Here is a 24,421-nt window from a genome sequence, read left to right on the forward strand (position 1 = left end):
TGAGTGCAGGAGGCAGATGAAACTCGAGCAGTAGGCGGAGCGAGAGTCACGTGACAGGCCACGCGACTTTGAGCCTTATTGCATTCGTTTTATTGTTTCACCAGTACTAGTCCGGTTTTTTTCTAGCCACACCTCGTATGTACGGCCAAGCAGATGTAAACGGTCGAGAGGCAGTCCTCCAGATCTGGTGTACGCTCAATCTGTCGGCTCCCTGCACTTTCATCTGTCTGAAAGGACCCAGGCTCACACAAACGCCAAAAACGGCTTGAAATGTTGTACGATGTGGTTGATGTCTGTGAGGGTACTTGTGTTGGCGTAGCCGTGCTGCCTCTCGACCATTTCTATCTGCTTGGCCGTACACAAACACCATCTCGGCTTGTTCCTGATTTGAGTACCGGACCATTCTGCTGCTTATAGCACGCTGCGTCAATTACACAGCTTTCAACACACGAGGAACACACAGCACGTGGTCAGAGGAACTTTCATTCGTCAGCGCCGTCTATCGTGGCAATGATGCACTTCCAGAGGACACATGTTTCTAGGACCTTTCTTCCTCCGTTTCCAGTCAGGCTTCCGTCCCTGCCGTTGTCGGTTTTACTGATGTTCGCCCTGTATATGCCTCAATACGATTAATAATTTCTCTTATATTTGTGGTCATTACCCTAAATGTAGGTTGATGGCGGTAGAATCCTTCTGCAGTCCTCTTCAGATGCGTTATATCTAAATTTTCTCAATAACGTTTCTCGAAAAAAAAAAAAACGTCGCCTTCTCTCCAGGACATCCCATTTGAGTTCCCGTAGCATCTCTGTAATACGTGCGTGCGGACTGAACCTACCGGTAACAAATCTAGCTGCAGGCCTCTGATTTGCTTCGATGGATTCCTTTAATCCGAGCTGGTGGGGATGACAAACACTCGAAAAGTACTGCAGAATGTGTCACACTAGCTTTCGATACGTCGTCTCCTTTATAGATGAGCTACACTTTCCCAAAATTCACCCAATAATACGAGGTCGAGCATTCGCCTTCATTACTACCAACCTGAAGTTCTCATTCCACACCATATCGCTTTGCAATATAACGCCAAGATATTTAACCGACATGACTGCGTCAAGCAGCACCCTACTAATGCTATATTCGAAAGTTACAAAATTCTTATTCGTACTCATCGGCATTAACTTACATTTTTCACAGTTACGTCAAGCTGCCATTCATCACACGAACTAGAAATTGTCTCAGTCATCTTGTATCCTACAGTCACTCAATGCAACACTTTTCCCGTTCACCACAGCGTCACCAGCAAACAACCGTAAATTGATGCTCATCCTGTCCGTTATATCAATTATGTATATAGAGAAAAAGAGCAGTCCTATCGCACATCCCTGGGGCACACCTGACGATAAGTCGATAAGTGCTGACGACCCGAGAAGATTCCATCAATAAATGTCTGAAGATGTTTACTGCTGATCTACAATGACACTGACAATAAAGTAAAACTTTCCAAAAAGAAACTGGCTTACTCAACAATCTTTAACAGAAGAACAACCACGGAGTTAATCAAGAGGCTTTCACAAACTCTGCACCATTTATCTGCTCATCTTCCAGAGTACGTAGCTTGCCCAGATCTGCACTTACCGCCAGTGCCTGAACTCCATAACTATCAGAAAACCTGTGATTTTCTCTTGTAAACTCAACATGGCAGTGAGCTAAATTATACGAGTTTAGCAATGTTAAGTTACAATTTACTATTACATTTTTATTTAAAAGAAATAAAAATGGTAAATTATTATCTTAAATACCGGAACCTACCTGAAGGTGGATGAAGAAGAAGTATTTCAAGAAAAAATTATGTGATAACGAGATTGAAATGAGAGTACTTTTATTCAAATGATAGTTTTAAGCTAACGTTAATTTTTAAGATAGTTCGAAACACGCTTCAATTAGAGCAATCTCTCCATTTTACCTTTTTCTCCATTGCAGAATTTTGATTTTTACTTCTGTTTCTTTGGTTTTCTTGTCACCAGACTTTATTTAGTCGAATATAAGAGTTTTTCACAAAAATGTAATCGTTAGGGTGTGCAGATATACACAAGGAGTTAAAACGAGAATAATAACGTAAAATGAAGAACAAACCGCCTTCAGTCACAAGTTGCGTTTATAAACTGCACTATGCATTTCGAGCCCTGCAGGCTCATCTTCAGGTGCTTTTTAGTGATTTACATCAGGTTATTTAGTTGTTTGCGTCCGGCAGTGATTTCCCAACACTTGCATGCAAGTTTCTAATCCAAATAACATGAAGATCTACAATTTGAGTGTTGGGAAATCACTGCCGGACGTAGATTAAGCCAATCAAACAAAGTCACCCGTCAAAAAAAGGTTCAAATGGCTCTGAGCACTATGGGACTTAACATCTGAGGTCATCAGTCCCCTAGAACTACTTAAACCTAACTAACCTAATGACATCACACACACCCATGCCCGAGGCAGGATTCGAACCTGCGACCGTAGCGGTCGCGCGGTTCCAGACTGAAGCGCCTAGAACCGCTCGGCCACACCGGCCGGCCCAAAAAAAAAAAAAAAAAAAAGGTGAACTTATATTTACATAACACCAAATATCATAGTATAGAATTATATTAAACTAATAATAAAGTATCAGAACCTAATAAAAACGACATCCGTTCAAATTGATCGTTGGTTCGTTGACTCAGTTTATTAATTACAGAGAGCACGTAGCCCTCCGTCCGAACACACTGAGCTACCGTGCCGGCATGACGCTAATCCAACAACACACAGATACACGTCGCAAGTAATCCAAGTATGTTACCGTTGCAGAAAACCTTATCGTAGATACGCTATTAATTGAAATTTAATTATAACAAATTGTACAAGAAGAATGCGTTTTGGGTGGATCTTCCCTGTGTCACTGCCTTCAAATAGCCTGCTCTCATAAGACGCATGTCACAATAATTCTTTTGCCATGAATATGAAGTTTCTCGTTGTTTTATTGGAAACGAATCACACAGTTAACAACGGGTTTTCCAATGATTCTGAATTTGCTGATGCTCAGAAACAGCATATATACATATAAGCTTGAAATGAATGCCAATATGGCGCCTCACAACTCTGTACTGAAGGGAGACGGCGAGCGTGTGACGTAGGTGGCGTTGTGCCATCTCATTGGTCAACGCTCAGACGCACGCTCAGAATATCTGATAAGCCAGATATTGCTCTGCACGCTCGGAAAGACTCCCGAACGCGCTATTCCACGCTGTGACGTCAGCAACTCGGCACGCTCAACGCTCGGATGCACGGTCCGTGTGCCGACGGCTTTAGCCAACCGCGCAGCTACCGAGGCGATCGCCGCTTCGTAGCAGAAGACATAAATTCTTAACTCAAATAAAGGAGGAAAGGAATATACGAGAAACTGGTTTGTATGCATCCGCTTTGAGCCACGTGAGATCGTCGCTTTGGTGAAATGTGAAAAGCTTCGTGGTCGTGCTTCGCGTGACTCTTGGCTCAGACGGAACGGTTACTTTGTTTATAGCTCTAAAACGCGGGCCGAAGGGCACTCACCTCGTGGACGAAACTGGCGGACAACAAATCAAAACGGCCCCGCGATGACAGCGCCAACAAGCCGTGAAGATTGGCGGGCTGGCCGGCACAAAGGAGCCCCCACCGGCCCGGGCCGCGGGGACTGCAGGACTCTCCCCAGGGAGAGGGCGACGGGACGGCGCAGCGCTAAGCCACTTCTTTGTGGCGTAAACTGCCGCCTCCCGTGCACTTGGCCTCTGCTTTGAGCGCATTCACTCTGATAAACGAAATTTTACGGTTTCAGTTCCAACGCTTCGAATGGACCCACGTCTGTGTACGACGTCGCCGTATCTGCGCTCCGAAGTGCTTTACATCTGTGATGTTATCGATGGAAAATGTGCTCGCGGCGAGGACGGCGGCGACCCCTCGAAAGCCTACACTACATATGCTACCGTCTCAGTTTTTCTTCGAGCCATATAACGTACGGTCAAAAGTCTCCCGAAGCCTCAGTGAACGCGCTTTGTGTGACGTCAGGCTCCTTTAATGTCTTATTATATCGAATACTAATCATTGTCCCATACTTACACTACTAGATCGTATACGCCAGCACCCACCCAGCTGTGCCTTTGCATAATAGTAAATATCTCTCCATCTCCATTTCAGCCATACGACTCTGGAACCACGTATCCCGCAATTTGCGTCTTATCCGAAACCACTCACAAGGGAACCTCCCCATCGCAACCCCCTCCCCCCCCCTCAGATTTAGTTATAAGTTGGCACAGTGGATAGGCCTTGAAAAACTGAACACAGATCAGTCGAGAAACCAGGAAGAAGTTGTGTGGAACTATGAAAAAAATAAGCAAAATATACAAACTGAGTAGTCCATGCGCAAGATAGGCAACATCAAGCATAGTGAGAGCTCAGGAGCGCCGTGGTCCCGTCGTCAGCGTGAGCAGCTGCGGAACTAGAGGTCCTTGGTTCAAGTCTTCCCTGGAGTGAAAAGCTTTCGTTCTTTATTTTCGCAAGTTATGATCTGTCCGTTCGTTCATTGATGTCTCTGTTCACTGTAATAAGTTTAGTGCCTGTGTTTTGCGACCGCGCCGCAAAACCGTGCGATTAGTAGATGAAAGGACGTGCCTCTCCAATGGAAACCGAAAACATTTGATCGCAAGGTCATAGGTCAACCGATTCCTCCAAAGGAAAACACGTCTGATATATTCTATACGACACTGATGACGGCATGGGCGTCACATGACAGGAATATGTTTTCGACCCACCTAACTTGTACATTTGGCGAATGTGTAAAACGATTCTTCTACCTTGCCAGATTTAGGTTTTCTTGTGGATGTGATATTTACTCCCAAAAAAGTGATAAAAACATAAGAGTTTGTCACATAAACTGCAACAAATGAATGCAACAGATTCACAGTCGCATCAGAGGGACGGACGGACAGATAATAATTGTCTGAAAATAAAAATTAAACTTTTCACTCGAGGGAAGACTTGAACCAAGGACCTCTCGTTCGGCAGCTGCTCACGCTAACCACGGGACCATGGAGCTTCTGAGCTCACACCCTCTTTAATGTTGCCTATGTTGCATATGGACTACTCAGTTTGTATATTTTGCTTATTTTTTTCATAGTTCCACACAACTTCTTCCTGTTTTCTCGATTGGCCTGTGTTCAATTGTTCAAGGCCTATCCACTGTGCCAACTTATAACTAAATCTGAGGGGGGTGCGATGGGGAGGTTCCCTTGTCAGCATTCAAGAGGACGTTCCAGCTTTTCCCGTTGTTATTGGCGTAGCACCATTTCGGCATATCCCAACTATTTTCCTTCTATGGAACACTGAACACGCATGTCTGTCAAAGTGTCCACACTATACGCGCTTTTATTATCCATATCTGTTTCTGGTATCATTCTCTATCTATTCTGCTAACCTTATCCAATTATTTACCTGTCAATTTTTTACTAGTCAACTTCTTCTCCACCTTTGATTTCTTTTGTGCTGCTACCATACATTTATATTTGATGTCATTAATCACATTCAACAAGAATGTAATGATAAAATTGTGTAACACAGCGTAAATAATACTGGCATTTCAGAAACTTTATTTATTACTGTACCTATTACTGTTACTATTGTTATTATTATCATTATGAAATGGTCATGTACAGTGCATATTATGATATGGAGTAAAAAAATGGTTCAAATGGCTCTAAGCACTATGGGACTTAACAGCGGAGGTCATCAGTCCCCTATAACTTAGAACTACTTAAACCTTACTAACCTAAGAGCATCACACACATCCATGCCAGAGGCAGGATTCGAACCTGCGACCGTAGCGGTCGCGCGGTTCCAGGCTGAAGCGCCTAGAACCGCTCGGCCGATATGGAGTAACTAAGGATGTGTGGTTAGATGTGAGAAATGACCTGAAGGCCCTAATCTTTCTGGGTGAAATAAATACATAAATAAATAATGCGTTTCAAACCGCTGGTGCTTATTATCAGGAATCAATAATCATCAAGCATCTAAGTTACTATTTTCCTAACAAAACCTGTTATCAATAACACCGAGGATGCTTCTCTTTTCCGAATAACTTCGTAGGAGTCTTGACCAGGATGCCTCCTGCGTGTTTGTCCTCATGCCACTGTAGTGGTAGATCATCAAGTTCTCACTTCGCTGCGTGCTACGTTGTACTTTTGCACACTGTTTTCACACAGGGTTTCACATCTCAACATTTCGTGTAATCTGGACAGATCTCTAAGGATTCGCAAACTCGCAGAAACATCATGTCATAAACACAAGATGGCAGCCATATAAATGTTGAGCTCTGCCACTATCCGTAGATAAAACGGAGGAGGGAAGACATTAGTGTTCAACGTCCCGTCGACGATGTGATCGTTACACACGGATCGCGAGCTCGGATTGAGGAGGGATCGGGAAGGAAATCGGCAGTGTCCTTTTCACAGGAATCATATCGACGTTTGCCTGAAGCGATTTAGGAAAAGCACGGGAAACCTGAATCTATATGTCCGGACTGGTATTTGAGCCGCCGTCCTCCCGAGTACGACTCCATTGTCTTAACCACTGAGTCACCTCGCTCGATTGTCCAATTGGCGTATGGAGCGTGGAAAGAATGAGTACATATATGCCCATGTGCGAGTTATTGTTAATCTAATATTACGCTCAGTACCTCTACGGAAGTGTTATCTACATTTACAGCCGTACTCCGCAAGCCACCTGACGGTGTGTGGCGGAGGGTACCTTGAGTACCTCTATCGGTTCTCCCTTCTATTCCAGTCTCGTATTGTTAGTGGAAAGAAAGATTGTCGGTATGCCTCTGTGTGGGCTCTAATCTCTCTGATTTTATCCTCATGGTCTCTTCGGGAGATATACGTAAGAGGGAGCAACATACTGCTTGACTCCTCGGTGAAGGTGTGTTCTCGAAACTTCAACAAAAGCCCGTACCGAGCTACTGAATGTCTCGCCTGCAGAGTCTTCCACTGGAGTTTATCTATCATCTCCGTAACGCTTTCGCGATTACTAAATGATCCTGTAACGAAGGGCACTGCTCTCCGTTGGATCTTCTCTAGCTCTTCTATCAAACCTATCTGGTACGGATCCCACACTGGTGAGCAATACTCAAGCAGTGGGCAAACAAGTGTACTGTAACCTACTTCCTTTGTTTTCGGATTGCATTTGCTTAGGATTCTTTCAATGAATCTCAGTCTGGCATCTGCTTTACCGATGATCAACTTTATATGATCATTCCAATTTAAATCACTCCTAATGCCTACTTCCAGATAATTTATGGAATTAACTGCTTCCAGTTGCTGACCTGCTATGTTGTAGTTAAATGATAAGGGATCTTTCTTTCTATGCATTCGCAGCACATTACACTTGTCTACATTGACATTAAATGGCCTTTTTTTGCTTTTTTTTATAAAATGTATTTTTGTATTTGTGGATTTAAAAAATATTAGAAGATTAATACCTGAAAACTGGTTATTGTAATTTTCAAATAACTCACTGCGAGGTATTAGATACCTTTTAAAGGATTCGACATATTAATATTTTCCAGAATTTCTACAACTCTCTTCCATGATTAAGTAGAGCCATGTGACTATCCGTTATACCATTCTTTCAATGCCCTCGATATGTCCTGTTATTGCAATCTGACGAGGACTCTACACACTTCAGCAGTGTCCCAATAGTGTATCTAATGTTTCTTACAATCTCTCCCTTCCATGATTAATCGCATTTTCGCAGTAATACATCATTGAACCAAAGATCAAGATTTGCTTTAGTTACACTATGGTTATGTGAGGCACGTAGGTGTAGTCTGCTGATATAAATTGATGAACCAAAACATTATGCCCACTGAAACTCTTCTGGTGGCGTTGCGAACACATGATGTGACAAGGAAAGTACGAGGGCGTGCTGAAAACTAATACCTCCCAATTTTTTATCCTGTTCGCAATATCGGTTGAGGTACTACGTGTCGTGCATATTACTCGTTAGAAGCAAGTTCCAACCCTCTGTCACTAGAGGGCTCCGAATTGTAGCGTGTAAAGTGGCGGTGTGTAACATAACTATGTCGGTGCGTGAGAAACAGCATGCTAAACTCGAGTTTCGAATTCGAAGAGTTCGTCCACACAGGGAGCACCCTCTCCTTCAGCATGACAATGCCAGACCACACACGAGAGCTGCGATATCTGCAACAATCCGACTCCTTGGGTTCACTGCCATCGATCATACAGTCCTGACGTGGCGCCACACGATTTTCATCTGTTTTCGAAACAATGGGTCGCTAAAGAACACCTTAAAAGATTTCACTTTGATAGTGATGAAGTGGTGCAAGCAGAGGCGAGGTTGTGCCTCCGTCAACGAAGTCTGATATTTTACAGCAACGGTGTCAACAAACTGGTCTCTCGTTGAGAAAATTTGTTCGTCGCAGGATAACTATGTTGAGAAATAAACATGTAGACATGAAGAATGTTAATAAACTCTCCTCCCGAACAGGCCATGAAGGCCCAAAGTCACCGACCGGCCGCCATGTCATCCTCAGCCCACAGGCGTCACTGGATGCGGATATGGAGGGGCATGTGGTCAGCACACCGCTCTCCCGGCCGTATGTCGATTTCCGAGACCAGAGCCGCTACTTCTCAATCAAGTAGCTACTCAGTTTGCCTCACAAGGGCTGAGTGCACCCCGCTTGCCAACAGCGCTCGGCAGACCGGATGGTCACCCATCCAAGTGCTAGCCCAGCCCGACAGCGCTTAACTTCGGTGATCTGACGGGATCCGGTGTTACCACTGCGGCAAGGCCGTTGACAGAATGTTAATAACGTTCGTTTTATTTCAAAAACTTTAGGGGTTTTCACCTCAAAAATTCGGAGCCATTACTTTTGACCACGCCCTGGTATATTAGCACAACAGAGACGAATGGGGATTCGTACGATACTGCAGTTCCTGTGTTGTTCAGAAGTTCGATGCAATGTTCCTTCGCTCATGCATGCATGGCGATTCGTTCGAGCGACGATACAGGCTGCAAAACAGAAAATGCACTGATGCAAGCGACTCGGACAAAGTGAAGCTGATCGGCTGTTCGCACACTACTGTCGTGAGCACCTGTGGAAAGTGTCTGAAGGACAGTGAAACCACGTATAGGAGACAAGGGTCTGGACGCCCACACCTCATCACATGACGTGAATGTCAGAGGCCTTCCTCCTCTTTGAAGCATCATAGGCAGCAATCTGTGGCAGATCTGACGTCAGTGTACAATCCTAGTGCAGCCGCAAGTGTTCCAGAGCACCGTAGATCAATGGATACATGTCATCTGATCGGGTGATTCACATTTCTGATTGCGGCATGTCGACGTTCGTGCCCGGCTGATCGAAACCTGCCCCACGCCACAGACTCTGGACGTTGAAGCAATGTTATTCTGTGGGGATGTTCACTTGGGCTTCTGTAGGACTGTGGTAGTAATCGACGGCGCTATGACACCTGTGAACTACGTGAACGTTATTGTGGACCATCTGCATCCCTTCCTGTTTAGTGTCTTCCCCGACCGAGGTGGGTTCTTCCAGCAGGATAACTGTCCGTGTCACAAGGCCAGACTCGTACTACAACGGTTTGAGGAGCTTGGTAATGAACTCACATTCAAGTTTTGGACACCAAATTGTTAAGCCGGTGGAACACTAGTGAGCCGCTATCGATAGTCTTCATCGAACCAAGGAAACACAAGGTCGTAATAATTTACAAGCATTGCGTGGCCTGTGCGTAGACATATGGTTCCACGTAGCCCTAACCTTTGGAAACCTACTGAGGAGCCCGTCGGAGTGGCCGAGCGCTTCTAGGCGCTACAGTCTGGAACCGCGCGACCGCTACGGTCGCAGGTTCGAATCCTGCCTCGGGCATGGATGTGTGAGATGTCCTTAGGTTAGTTAGGTTTAAGTAGTTCAAAGTTCTAGGGGACTGATGATCTCAGAAGTTAATTCCCATAGTGCTCAGAGCCATTTGAACCAGCCTACTAAGGACTTGTCGAACACATGCCACGTAGAGTTGCTGCTGCACTGCATTCCAAAGGCGGACCAACACGCTGCGAAATAGATGGTCATACTACTTTGGTTAATCGGTAGTTATTCCGAGGTAGTGTACATTGGAGACCATGATATCAGTAACTGTACATGGCATGTTGTTTCTGTTTTTTACTATTTACGATTACGTATCCACACCTATTACGCACTTTTAACTCAAGAAATAAAGTTATCGAGGCTGTGATGCACACCCAGAAAAAAATCTTCGAAGAGGTCTTTTTCGACTACAAATTATAGTTGTTATCGGATCGTAAATTTTCTCTTGGTTCTATTTGAGCTTTCCTTTGTTGAGTATTGACGACATGTCGGTAACCAGGGCAGTGGTCGGCGCTTCTGTGTTCGTGACTAACGATAACTAGGTTATGAGACATCCGTGAATAGGCTTTAAGAACGACGAAAAACTAGATCTTCTGGGTTTGTTACATGACTACTTAAAGGATCACACAGAATCTGGAATTAAATCTTCTGAACCGAAACAGAAATCAGTGTTATGCAGGTTACTATTCCTCCATTTTAGCGATCTGCGATGCGAAGAAACGTCGCTTGTGAACATGCTCATTCACAGAATTGATCGTCACCACATCACGAGCGTGTAAGTATTTATTTACCGCTTTCGCCAGAAATAGTTGTTTGCGAGCGTACAATCAATTTTATGTACAAAAGGGGCTTGTGAAACCGCTTGCGTCAATCGTTTTCCAGCCTGTGAGAGACGCCACTAACATGTTAAGCTCGACAAACACGCACACCTGTAACCACAGCTGCTGACGTTGGTGGGCTTTGTAGCATGTAAATAAATTGCAGCCTGCACATTTATAGCGTCTGGAAGTATGACTAAATCTGTCCCTTTTTCGCTATCAATCCATCGTACCATTGATCCTTTACCAGATACGATACCTTACTATCAGCAACACTTCTCACGAATTTTATCTAAGGGATGCAGGAATTTTATAAAAATGTTAAACATTCCTCCGCCGCTCCCCAGTATAGCTCAGCTAACAATATTTTTTTTGTTGGAGATGTTTATTTCTTTGCATTTTTGTTAAAGAGTATCTTAAGGAGTACTGTGCCACAGTTAATTTGTTTGTGTTCGGGTAGACCTACGTGCAAATCCCCCCTTATGACCATCGTCATTTAACGTCTGCATTAATTTCCTAACACTTCAGGCAAACGCAGGGATGTGAACTCAACAAACCAACGGACCATCTTTCCATAAATCTCTGCCCGTATGAGGGTGAAACGACCTCACTTTGAACCGGACGCACACCATAATAATAATAATAATTAAAGCTGAATAAGGAACAGTAACACTACCCAAGGGAGCTAAGGAAGTCTCGAAAGTGTAGGCAATGAAACCAACTCACTGTCTCCACTAGCCCCATCCGTAAGGCGTAAGTAACGTCAACTGCTCCAGTTCTTGTTCAGATTCTTAATTTAAGAGTTATCATCGGAGTGAAGTGTACTTTTTAAATGACAGTTTTACTTTCGTTATAAGCATAAATTTACATCAAAGCTTACCTGCATGGAAACCACAAATGCAACAAAACGGTTAAAGACGACGAAACAAGATTTTCAGCAAGTGATACAAAGCAACAGATGATACTGATGCAACTGTTTTCAATGCAACAATGTCCTACTGGAGAAAATACGAGAACACACTATGGTGAAAAAGTCCTGACTGGACAGTATAACTCTGTGAACTATGGACAGGCTATTTAAAATTCCCTGGAACAAACATCGTCTCCAGCCATCCTGATTTAGGTTTTCCGTGATTTCCCTAAATCGTTTCAGGCAAATGCCGGGATGGTTCCTTTGAAAGGGCACGGCCGATTTCCTTCCCCATCCTTCCCTAACCCGAGCTTGCGCTCCGTCTCTAATGACCTCGTTGTCGACGGGACGTTAAACAACACTAACCTAACATGTGACACAGAACTAACACCCTACGTCTGACTACAATGCTTCCTGAATGATGTCATAAAAATAATAAGGTATGGTTCGTGTAGCATGTAGGCATGGAGTTCTTACCATGTTACACCTTCAGTAACTGAGAGTCCGTCCATGTCAGGATATATTAAAAATTATTGTATAGGATCGAGTATAAGGCATGACAATTAATAACTGCTGTTAGCCGCTAACGGGGAACAACAGGGAGATGATACGAAAAATTCCTGTTTCGTAGAACACGGCCGGTTGCTGAAGCATCCACAACGGCACCCACTTTTGAACTTCCTCGCCCGACTGAAACCGATGTCAGTGCATGTCTTTCTCAGGTCACAAAAGACATGAAAATCACACGGCGAAAGATGCAGCTATACAGAGGATGTTCCAGTGTTTGCCAATAATATCGCTGAAGCGTAACCTACGTCCGATGAGCAGTATGGGTGCGGGCGTTATCACGCAACAGGATCATTCCGTCCGACTGCATTCCTGGACGTTTTGACTTTATAACACGTCGCAGTTTCTGCTAAGTATCTTCATAACGCTGCGCACTGATGATAGTTCCACTCTCGAGAGGTCATCATGAAATTACGTGGTGCCACCATTTAGAGCCTGACGGCAAACGCCAAAGCCAACAGTGGAAAAATCCCACATATCCCACATTAAAAAAATCCGAAGCTGTTCACACAAGTTACGAAGTTGCACAATAACATCTGCCCCACACTGCCAATCAGGCAAGGCTACGTTGCAGCGATTAGGTTGGCAAACACTGCAACACCCTCCATACAGCCCCGATCTTTTACCTTGTGATATTCACGTCTTTGGCGACCTGAAGAAAGACGTGTGTGGATGTCAGTTTCAGTCGGATAAGGAATTAAACTACTGGTCACTAAAATTGCTACACCAAGGAGAAATGCAGATGATAAACGGGTATTCATTGGACAAATATATTATACTAGAACTGACATGTGATTACATTTTCACGCAATTTGGGTGCATAGATCCTGAGAAATCAGTACCCAGAACAACCACCTCTGGTCGTAATAACGGCCTTGATACCTCTGGGCATTGAGCCAAACAGAGCTTGGATGGCATGTACAGGTACAGCTACCCATGCAGATTCAACACGATACCACAGTTCATAAAGAGTAGTGACTGGCATATTGTGACGAGCCAGTAGTTCGGCCACCATTGACCAATCGTTTTCAGTTGTTGAGAGATCTGGAGAATGTGCTGGCCAGGGCAGCAGTCGAACATTTTCTGTATCCAGAAAGGCCCGTACAGGACCTGCAACATGTGGTAGTGCATTATCCTGCTGAAATGTAGGGTTTCGCAGGGATCGAATGAAGGGTAGAGCCACGGGTCGTAACACATCTGCAATGTAACGTCCACTGTTCAAAGTGCCGTCAATGCGAACAAGAGGTGACCGAGACGTGTAACCAATGGCACCCCATACTATCACGCCGGGTGATACGCCAATATGGCGATGACGAATACACGCTTCCAATGTGCGTTCACCGCGATGTCGCCAAACACGAATGCGACCATCATGATGCTGTAAACAGAACCTGGATTCATCCGAAAACATGACGTTTTGCCATTCGTTCACCCAGGTTCGTCGTTGAGCACACCATCGCAGGCGCTCCTGTCTCTGATGCAGCTTCAAGGGTAACCGCAGCCATGGTCTCCGAGCTGGTAGTCCATGCTGCTGCAAACGTCGTCGAACTGTTCATGCAGATAGTTGTTGTCTTGCAAACGTCCCCATCTGTCGACTCAGGGATCGAGACGTGGCTGCACGATCCGTTACTGCCATGCGGGTAAGATGCCTGTCATCTCGACTGCTCGTGATACGAGACCGTTGGGATCTAGCACGGCGTTCCGTATTACCCTCCTGAACCCACCGATTCCATATTCTGCTAACAGTAATTGGATCTCGACCAACGCGAGCAGCAATGTCGCGATACGATAAACCGCAAATGCGGTAGGCTACAATCCGACCTTTATCAAAATCAGAAACGTGATGGTACGTATTTCTCCTCCTTACACGAGGCATCACAACAACGTTTCACCAGGAAACGCTGGTCAATTGTTGTTTGTGTGTGAAAAATCCGTTGAAAACGTTCCTCATGTCAGCACGTTGTAGGTGTCGCCACCGGCGCCAACCTTGTGTGAATGCTCTGAAAAGCTAATAATTTGCATATCACAGCATCTTCTTCCTGTCGGTTAATTTTCGCGTCTGTAGCACGTCATCTTCGTGGTGTAGCAATTTTAATGGCCAGTAGTGTACAAGAGGGGTGCGGTTGTGGAACGGTCAGTGGCCGATAGCTTTCTACAAAACAGGAATTGATCGTCTCGTCTCCCAGTGGGATAAATGTCTTAGCGCGTGTGGTGATTACGTCTGAATGGAAAATTTCCATGGTCCCGTTGTGCCGGGTATTCGGTTTTCATTTGGCTGCTCCTTATATAATGAGACACTGATACTGGCATATGGAATATCTTCCTTGTGTACATGCAATTTTTAATAAATATAAGTTTCTACTGCTAGAAGCTTCGAGACACCTACTTCAGTTCTGAAGACATCGGGATTTGGTTATTATGTCACTCATGCTTCCTACTATTGGGTGTTAGCAATACAGATGCAGCTTACGTCTGTGGAGCACACGTTTTCTCTATAAGAGAATACTTATCTTATAGGTCGTGTTAGAATATTTGAGTATTTTGGTTCTAATTTTGCGTTAGTGTAACACATGTTAGAGGTCCCGTCATGTATTCCGTTGCACTCTGAAAGTCTACTTGCTACCTAATCTTTCATCAATAGAAGTCATATCACGTTGCTGTTAGTTTATTGGTCAACGTTTTGCAAAGAAAGAATATATTTCTGGGCATTAGTATTGGAGTCGGATTAGTTACGAAATCAGATTCAAGACAAACAGGTAGTTGGGCAGCTTTCTAACTGTCTGAGGGCCACGACTTACGTTGCTCTGTATGCTGAAAATTAAGACAGAAATATGAGAGGAGGCGTTGAAATGAGCTGTGTTTACCTGCGGTTCTGGTACCACGTCTTGACTTGTGTGTCGGTGAGGCTGAGCTTGGCGGCCAGCTCCATGCGGTCCTGGACACTCAGGTACTTCTGGCGCTCGAAGCTCTTCTCCAGCGTCTGCAGCTGGTGGTCGGTGAAGGCCGTCCGCGCCTTGCGCTGCTTTTTGGCCAGGGCGCTGCTCGAACCGTGACCGCCCTTGCTCTCGTCCTCTTTGTGTCCTGCAACAATAAGTTCATATTGGTATCAATATGATTTACCGCTATTATTTTTTAATGGACAAGCGATAACATATATACGATTAAACAGATAAAATATTGTAGCCCACAGAGAACCTGTACAAAAATTGGCCGGCTGCGAGGAGAATTCACGCTCTGAGGGTTTCGTATAGACTAAGTTATGTATATAGACAGTTCGTTCATTCCGGGAGTCGAGGTTATTGATAATTTTTGCCTGTTATCGACACTGATACTGGCAAGATTCCGAGACGTTCGATAGTGTTTTAATTTCAAGTCTGTGGTTGGATAATTCAAATTCTGAAGGTGGCAGGGGTAAAATACAGGGAGCAAAAGGCTATTTACAATTTGTACAGAAACCAGATGGCAGTTATAAGAGACGAGGGACATGAAAGGGACACAGTGGTTGGGAAGGGAGAGAGACAGGGTTTTAGCTTCTCCCCGATGTGGTTCAATCTGTATATTGAGCAAGCAGTAAAGGAAACAAAAGAAAAATTTGGAGTAGGTATTAAAATCCGCGGAGAAGAAATAAAAACTTTGAGGTTTGCCGATGATATTGTAATTCTGTCAGAGACAGCAAAGGACTTGGAAGAGCAGTTGAACGGAATGGACAGTGTCTTGAAAGGAGGATATAAGATGAACATCAACAAAAGCAAAACGAGGATAATGGAATGTAGTCGAATTAAGTCGGGTGATGCCGAGGAAATTAAATTGGGAAATGAGACACTTAAAGTAGTAAAGGAGTTTTGCTATTTGGGGAGCAAAATAACTGATGATGGTCGAAGTAGAGAGGATATAAAATGTAGACTGGCAATGGAAAGGAAAGCGTTTCTGAAGAAGAGAAATTTGTTAACATCGAGTATAGATTTAAGTGTCAGGAAGCCGTTTCTGAAAGTATTTGTATGGAGTGTAGCCATGTATGGAAGTGAAGCATGGACGATAAATAGTTTAGACAAGAAGAGAATAGAAGCTTTCGAAATGTGGCGCTACAGATGAATGCCGAAGATTAGATGGGTAGATCACATAACTAATGAGAAGGTATTGAATAGAATTGGGGAGAAGAGGAGTTTGTGGTACAACTTTACTAGAAGAAGGGATCGGTTGGTAGGACATGTTCTGAGGCATCAAGGGATGACCAATTTAGTACTGGAGGGCAGCGCGGAGGGTAAAAATCGTAAAGGGGACCAAGAGATGAATACACTAAGCAGATTCAGAAGGATGTAGGCTGCAGTACGTACTGGGAGATGATGAAGCTTGAACAGGATAGAGTAGCATGGAGAGCTGCATCAAACCAGTCTCAGGACTGAAGACCACAACAACAACACAGTTGGATAACACATTCCGATTTTTCGCTTTACTTGTACAGTGAAACCTTTCTTCCTACCAAATTTCATGATTCTAGACCAACGGGAAGTACCCTATATGTTTTAATGAGTGATTTTGCGAGTGGCCTTATTTTTTGACTGCATTGACTTAGAACCCAACTTTCGTAATACCGCCAAGGGACTATAGACCTTAGCACGTGACATAAATTTCAACTTGATACGTCAACCCGTCTTTGAAAAACAAGGGGCTTAACTGAGGGACGGGCATACGGACAGGCGGTCAGATAATGAATGATAAATTTTTTGTGTGTGATATAATTACATATTGACAATTTTCCGCGTTTTTCCTTTTTTTACGGTGAAACCTTGCTTCTTGCCAGATTTCATGATTGTAGACCAGTGGGAAGTACCGCATAGGTTTTGACGAATGAGTTCGCGAGTATCAAAATATGTGACATAAATGGTCATATCTTTCGATTGCAATGGCATAGAAGCTTACGTTGACTACTCGCCTACTGATCATAGACCTTATTATGTGACATAATTTTCAACTTGAAACCTTTACCCGTTTCAGAGGAAGAGGAGGCATAACAGTCGCACAGACAGACAGCCATACAGATACACATACATCCTACAATAGTTTCGTTTTTACTCACTGAGATACGGAACTCTAAAATTGCAAGCAGAAATTCCGTCTTCAGCGGCTTGAGTCGCGTTTGAAATCAAAGGCGAATGCCTCTATGATTACGTTGAAAAGGAAATGGCGAGTTTCCTAATACATTCTACTCCAGTGAGTTCGCGGTCCATTGTTTTGACCTCCTCGACAGCGAGTCATGAAAACCTACTCTTCCTTACTCCTATTGCGAGAACTGAATGTACGCTGGGTAGGGTAGGGATTAGACTGATCCTATGCCAGGTAGTTTGCAGTTTCCCAGCGAGCACACCAGCTTCCGATTGTGTCTCGAAAAATCCCCCTTTCCTGAGGTTGTCCTATTCCTTATTCCGTTTCTCAAGAGACTCTGTGTGAGCTGTTTTGCTCTGTATCGCCACAGTTCTCGAAGTGCTGCAGTTGGTGGTTTATCAGACTCAGCAAAGTCGTGGACGGTAATTCCTAGGTATGGCTTTCGTAGATGGTGTTAGAGGTCCTAACATTGAGTGGGTCTTATTGAGCTTTAACGTTGCCTTTTATCACTTGTAGCCACCTCTTACCTTGTGATATCACACAAACTAAAGTCGTTTCAGAAGTGTAGCTTTCAACGCTCCTGTAAACACTGTAGACGTTTTATTGTGCTTTAATCGACTCAGTTTTTATGATCAGATGTCAGATTACGACACATTAAAAAAAAAAAAACGGAAGACAGTGGCAGGCGGCGTTTTAACATAGAAAAGAGCGATGCAGTACCGTATATAGTAAACTGACCCTAGGAGGGGAAGTTTTCTAGAGCGATGAACCTACGGTACGCAATGTTCTAGTCAATATAAACAGGTTCGATTTATGAAACGCAGTAGGAGTGGTTCCATGATCTGACGAATCTTTATTAGCACGCTTGGAGATTACACGACCACGAGCGCAATTGACAGTTTTGTAATTAAAGTGAAGTTCTGAAACTGCGTGGTCATTAAACTGACCATCATAATGTAGATTCATACTCTGACATTCTACGAATGTGACGGACGATTTCGACCCCGTCGACCATTATACTGGGTTAAGCTACATGTGGATTTGATTATATATATATATATATATATATATATATATATATATATATATATAGGCATGTCCATACCTGCAGGTCTATTCTGACATGGATGGAACAGGTAGTTGGTAGTGGCCTCATAATAGTAACCATCCTACCATTTTCCTTAAATAATTTATGGGAACCACGATAAAACTCAATCAGAATGTTTAAATAAAAGCATTTTTTCGCCATTCTATATTTAACTTTATTCTTGACCGGTTTCGGTTATTTAAACCATGTCCACTGGAAGAAATTGGAGTACATCAGTTGGATCACCTTTTCATTCCAATGATCATGGCTCAAATAACCGAAATGGTCAAGAATAAAGTTAAATATGTACAATTCATGGCGAAAAAATACTTTTCTTTAAATGTGTTACAGCTGTTAAGTTACAAATATAAATTAATATATCAGGATGGCCGACTGCGGGGCAGCAGAGTTGTACGAGACTTTAGTGTTCCCTTACCTAATATATATCTAAACCAGTTTTGGTTTCCTGACGGAGACTTGGACCATGATGTGTCAAATTGGCCTTGTACGAAGGGCGTCCAATAAGTAATGCAACGTGATTTTTTCTGAAAGTAGATTGGTTTTATTCAGGAATCCAGTACACCATATTATTCCCCACTCTTTTGGCTACGAAACATTATTTTTCAATATAATCTCCGTTGAATGCGACAGCCTTACCCCACCTAACTAGGAAGGGGGGGGGGAGGGAGAGGGGCGTTGTCTATACGCTCGCATGGTACCACTCTGCTGGCTGACGTAGGAGCCAACGTCTTGCTGCATCATCAATAACCTCTCCATCACCAACGTACTGCTTCCCTCGAAGTGTATCCTTCATTTGGCCAAACAAATACAAGTCGGAAGCAAGAGAACCGGGCTGTAGGGTGGTTGAGGAAGAACAGTCTGATGAATTTTGTCAGCTTCTCTCGGTCGCACAGACTTGTGCGTTGTCATGGAGAAGTGAAGTGTTTGATTTTGATCCGTCGATCACCTCGAACGAGAGGGTCCGCACGTTCCAATATTGCAGGAGTCAAGGCAGTCTGCGGAAGGCCGGCATACTGGAGATCGGACATGTTTGCGCGACCATGTTGCAATGCTGACGGACGCCTCGCCCAACAACTCACCGTGCTTTTGTTCACTGTCAGGTCTCCGTAGACACTCTGCAAGCACCTCTGAGTATCTGCGGTGCTCAGGTGTTAGGCCAATAGAAACTTACTTGGAACGCACCTCCGTTACAGACGCCATTTTGAAGGCTGCGTTTAGTGCCACCACATATCGGAACTTCATGAAACTATAGGGGAATATTCTAAAATGTCCTACAACAAATTCAGCATTTTGAACCTAACTGGCAGAGAAAATAAATGTGTTTGCATTCTTACTGAACGCCCTTCGTGCAACGCAGTTGTCTCATGCGCAAGCGGAAGAAAGTGACGACACACTTTGTTAGCAGATGACCATTTATTTGCTCGTCTCAGAAGCAGCAAAAGAGAAACTCAGTGTAATTAACGCAGAACTTTACGAAAGCAACAAATGTTGACAGGTGTAGTTATCGTAATTTAATGAAGTAGTTAATGAGATACGGCCGGCCGGTGTGGCCAAGCGGTTAAAGGCGCTACAGTCTGGAACCGCGTGACCGCTACGGTCGCAGGTTCGAATCCTGCCTCGGGCATGGATGTGTGTGATGTCCTTAGGTTTAAGTAGTTCTAAGTTCTAGGGGACTGATGACCTTAGAAGTTAAGTCCCATAGTGCTCAGAGCCAAGTTAATGAGATGGAACTGGACAGGCAAAGCTTCAGAGCACGTACGTCTAAAGTTGGTGATTTTTTTCTTTTTTTTGCCTTGGGTATCTCCGCACTGCGTGACTTGTGACGGTCACACACATGTTGCGCCTTCTGTTCTCCCCGGCCGTAGCATTGTGTTGGCTCTTCAGAACACGTCCGATTCGCGAGATTACCCCGTTTCTTCCATCACCTGTTCTCTACCCCTGAATAGATCAATGCCTATTTCCTACTGTGTGCAAGCGTATCTGTGGCTGTAACCATGCCTCAAGATAGTTGCAATTTGCAGTACACGAGTTTGCTGTGTCACGCTCAGAACAGTTAACTAGCTAAGAAATAATAAGATTTCACCAGGTACCTTTCTGGTTGAAAATAAAGTAATCAGTTTTATTGGTTTGTTTCAGTATTCTTCCTTTCAGTCTCTGCAGCTACTCTTCAACGTACCACGTGAGGAACAGTCCTGCTACGAAATGTAAATTATTTTAAATACTATTCTGTGTCACTAGCCTCACTCGTTCCCAGAAGTACCGAAAAGTTGGAAAGCAGATGAACTTGCATCTACGAGGAAACAGGAGGTAAACATGAGACATTAGCTGTCTTAATAAACACTTAGATAGGGATTACATCTGTGTTATGCAGCTTAAATGTTTTCGTGTAATAAGGGATATTAAGTATGTTAGGCAGAAAATTTGAAGTGTTGTCTACATCTTAGCATGGAGGCAAAAGCCATTTGTCAATTAAGTTGTACTTCGAGTTCTTAATTAGCCCAATCTGTCCCATTTTACAGCTCTTAACTACGGAAGGTTGCCCTTAATTATCCATTATTTTAATATGTTAATTAGTTACTTTTACTACAATATTTTTTTATTTGTGCCCTGTGATTTTCTAACACACCTTCTTGTCACTAGGTTATTGTACTAAGAAATCTCAGTTATGATACTTGAGTACAGCTGTTTTTGTTCATAACCCGTAATTCATTAACATAAAACAGTGCTGGAAGAGTCACTGTTTTACAAAATATCATTCTAGTATGATTATTTTCAAGTACTTATATATCAATCAACATCAATTTCCGAGCTTTGAAAGCTTCCCACATAAACATTGCCGTCCTTACGTCACGTCAACGTACTTGAGGCCCATAACTTGGTCTTTTAATTATAATGTATGACTTTTTTCCCTACGAACTCTTCTCAAACAGTATTCTCGACGAATAATCACCGAGTAATGGTTGGAAAAACCTACATAAAAGCTGCCATTTAAAAGTTTGAACCACCCTCACCTACCTCCGGCAGTGTTGTGCCTCATTGTAAGTTTACGTGGCTGATTAACTGGGAAGATTTCACCAGACAAGGTGTGCACATCCGAGAACAGGCAGCGAAACTCTCTCCCACCATTATATTAGTTTAAGTTAATCTCGAATGCAGTCGGAGTGGTATGACGTTAAATACAAAGCGAAGTTCCAGACGTGTAATTAATTACAATTACCACAAGTAACTAGCTGGAAATAAGATACAGGAAGTTTTTTAAAGTTTCTTATTTTTCAGGCAAGTTAACACTACAATTATCCCGAAATTACAGCATCCATTTTCCGCAATTAAACAGGATTCGCCATCAAAAGCGTAATGAAATTTGTGTAACGTAAAATCTCGAGTAATACGTACAGCTTTTTTATAAAAGCAACGATCCAAAATCCAAGTGAAAGTCTAAAATAATGCAAAAAAATTAGCTATCATATTTGAGTGTGTTTCTGAAAATGAAGTACACATGTATGTGTCTGAATGGGGAATACAATAAGAATGCAATGCATCCTTTTTTATTGAAATTCAACACTATATTGTCCTATCAGGAAAAAACTACCATCAAACAACAGCATAACGTAAAAGAAGTCACAGAGCGGCACAAAGATTGCAGTTTCGCCCTTGTTTTAGTTGAAAAAGATCGCTTATTGCCTTCGTGCCGAGTTTTAAGAAGCTTAGCTAATAATATTATCGCAATTAGACAAGAGACAGGCAGTCGCTACCACAAGAAAAAATAAATAAATAAAAATAGCAAAACTAAAGGATGACACAGTAGGAATAGTCATCGACGTCATCCATGAATCGTACAGTATAAACGAACTATCCATCACATATCATCCGGACAAATATTTGTCATGTGTGTGGCGTAACATCTTTAGAGCTGAATGCTCTGCCACTCATTGCCGAAGACAAAGCCTGCTGTCACCCTGCATGAAAACTGTCTTCGCTCTAAACTTTTATATGACGAGTATGGTTAAAATTGTTCTACAGTAGTCTCGAAAAGATCTGAAATTGCGGGTAAGACCCGTTTCTCCATTGTCACATGAGACACAAAGTTTGTCCATCGAAACAGTACTGTTTAGTCCCGTTTCTCTGCATCCGTTTCACATCTGCGAGAGCGAGATTTTTAATTATCGTTTGCATCATTCAACTCCAGGCAAAGTCTTACATATTTGAGAAGTGCTAACTTGTAGACTAGCATCCGAGGTGACTGAATGAAATGGTTATTATTTTGGGAGGTAAATGGAAACTGTACCTGTGAGGACTTTGCGGATCTTGCAATGCTGAGAACAACTGTCGTGTTACAGACTGTTTAGTTTAGCCAGGTTTGCTTATCTCTCATCTGTGTGTGTGTGAGCGACAGAGAGAGAAGTAGTGGTGTCACTGAGGAAACGTTCACACCGCAACCTGCGGCAGCTTTCCACTGGCTGCACAGATTTCAATCTGCGTGTGTATGACGAACGCTTCCGCTTTCAAGTACAAAGCGGTGCTCTTGTAACACCACACGTGGCTTCGTAACACATGATGACTACGTAAAAGAGCAAAATTGTCATCAAAAGCTGAACTTAGACAGGAGAGAGGCCACAATGCATTACAATTGGTGTGGTAACTTGTCGTTCACAAAACTCGACTCTTCCACTTTTATGAGCTACAAAAATAGTACTGGTTCTGAAGGACAGATTCAACGAATGGCTAGTACGAGACTTTATTCCTGATGTGCAAACAGTTTCTAATGTGAAGTCTCGTATAGCGGAGTTAATTGTCTAAATATCACAAGCCGGTTAGGCTGCGAGCTTCATCTCACCATTTTCTCGCTTGGCTGGATCCGAATCGATTCACGTTTTCTTCTGCCTATCTCGCTGTTGCGAATTTAAATTATGCATACGACCTAAATATCATCTAACGTTCAATAACACAACGAGCAGAGATTTACCGCAAATTCTTCAGTTTATCAGATGCACTTTGCATGTGTTGTCTACCAAGCAAAATTGCACGGAAGTGAAATTATTGTACTCGTGTTTGGAAGAAAGACCAGCCTCATTTAGGTTTTCCACGATTTTCCTAATTAACCCCAGACGGATGCCTGTGTGGTTTCTTAAACATTTATGAACGAATGTCTTCTGCACCCATTGTCCGACAGGAGCTACTGCTACATCTCTAATAATCTGGACGTTGACGGGACGTTAAACCTGTATTCATCGCTTTCATGTTGACCAGGACAAACAGGTGTAGCTTTATATCTTATAATTAAATTTTCCTCGAGATATTTGAGTCTCATGTTTACAGTTTTTGCATATTCTCACATATTCAGTAAGGTCGTGTTCCTATGACACTGCCTACATTCCACACCAGGCTATGATTAGTGTCTGTCTGTCTGTCTTTGTCTTTATAAACCGAGCTATGCAGTTCTTCAGTTACCGGATCTAACATACACTCAAATTTCGCCCTTGTCTCGTTCTCTTGAATACTTCGAGACAAGGACGAAATGCTATTATAATTAGTGCTTCGTTGTAGACTGCTGAAATCATTTTCTACATTTGATGGATGACCTTAGTCTTTATGTTGAACACGCATAACAAGAAAATCGACAAACGTATATAGTACGTTGGGGAAGATGCCATACTCTTTGCTTCGACATGAAATTATGAGGGGAATTTTGGGATTTTAAAAACTCAGTTAATCACTCATGTTTGGCAAGGTCTCTTCAAGCCAGAAAACCGATGTATACAATAAAATCGGGGTAAGATGACAAAATAAATGTGGTACCATCACCAATTTTATTATATATTTTGTCAAGTAATAAAAAATAAAATTTTGTTTTGCAGTTACCGACTATTCTACATTTGATTTTACGGTTTTACTGCAGAGTCGTTACAAGTATCTGCTTAATCGGTGTATGTTTTAAGAAGCTACTTCTTACAGCGAGTGCACTGAATCCA

At 43.1% G+C, this 24,421-nt stretch overlaps 1 protein-coding gene and 1 pseudogene across 1 annotated transcript in view; both read right to left on the reverse strand.

Annotated features, from left to right (window-relative positions):
• LOC126249169 (homeobox protein B-H1-like) overlaps positions 1-24,421 on the reverse strand; it is a 185,653-nt gene that overhangs the window by 63,311 nt on the left and 97,921 nt on the right. Inside the window, exon 2 of the mRNA XM_049950825.1 lies at positions 15,106-15,322. Within this exon, the coding sequence (XP_049806782.1) occupies positions 15,106-15,322 (217 nt within the window). The remainder of the gene's footprint in view (positions 1-15,105; positions 15,323-24,421) is intronic.
• Positions 8,748-8,865, reverse strand: LOC126250087 (5S ribosomal RNA; annotated as a pseudogene).

Source organism: Schistocerca nitens, chromosome 3, assembly GCF_023898315.1.
Source record: "Schistocerca nitens isolate TAMUIC-IGC-003100 chromosome 3, iqSchNite1.1, whole genome shotgun sequence".
Classification (NCBI taxonomy): Eukaryota; Metazoa; Arthropoda; class Insecta; order Orthoptera; family Acrididae; genus Schistocerca; species Schistocerca nitens.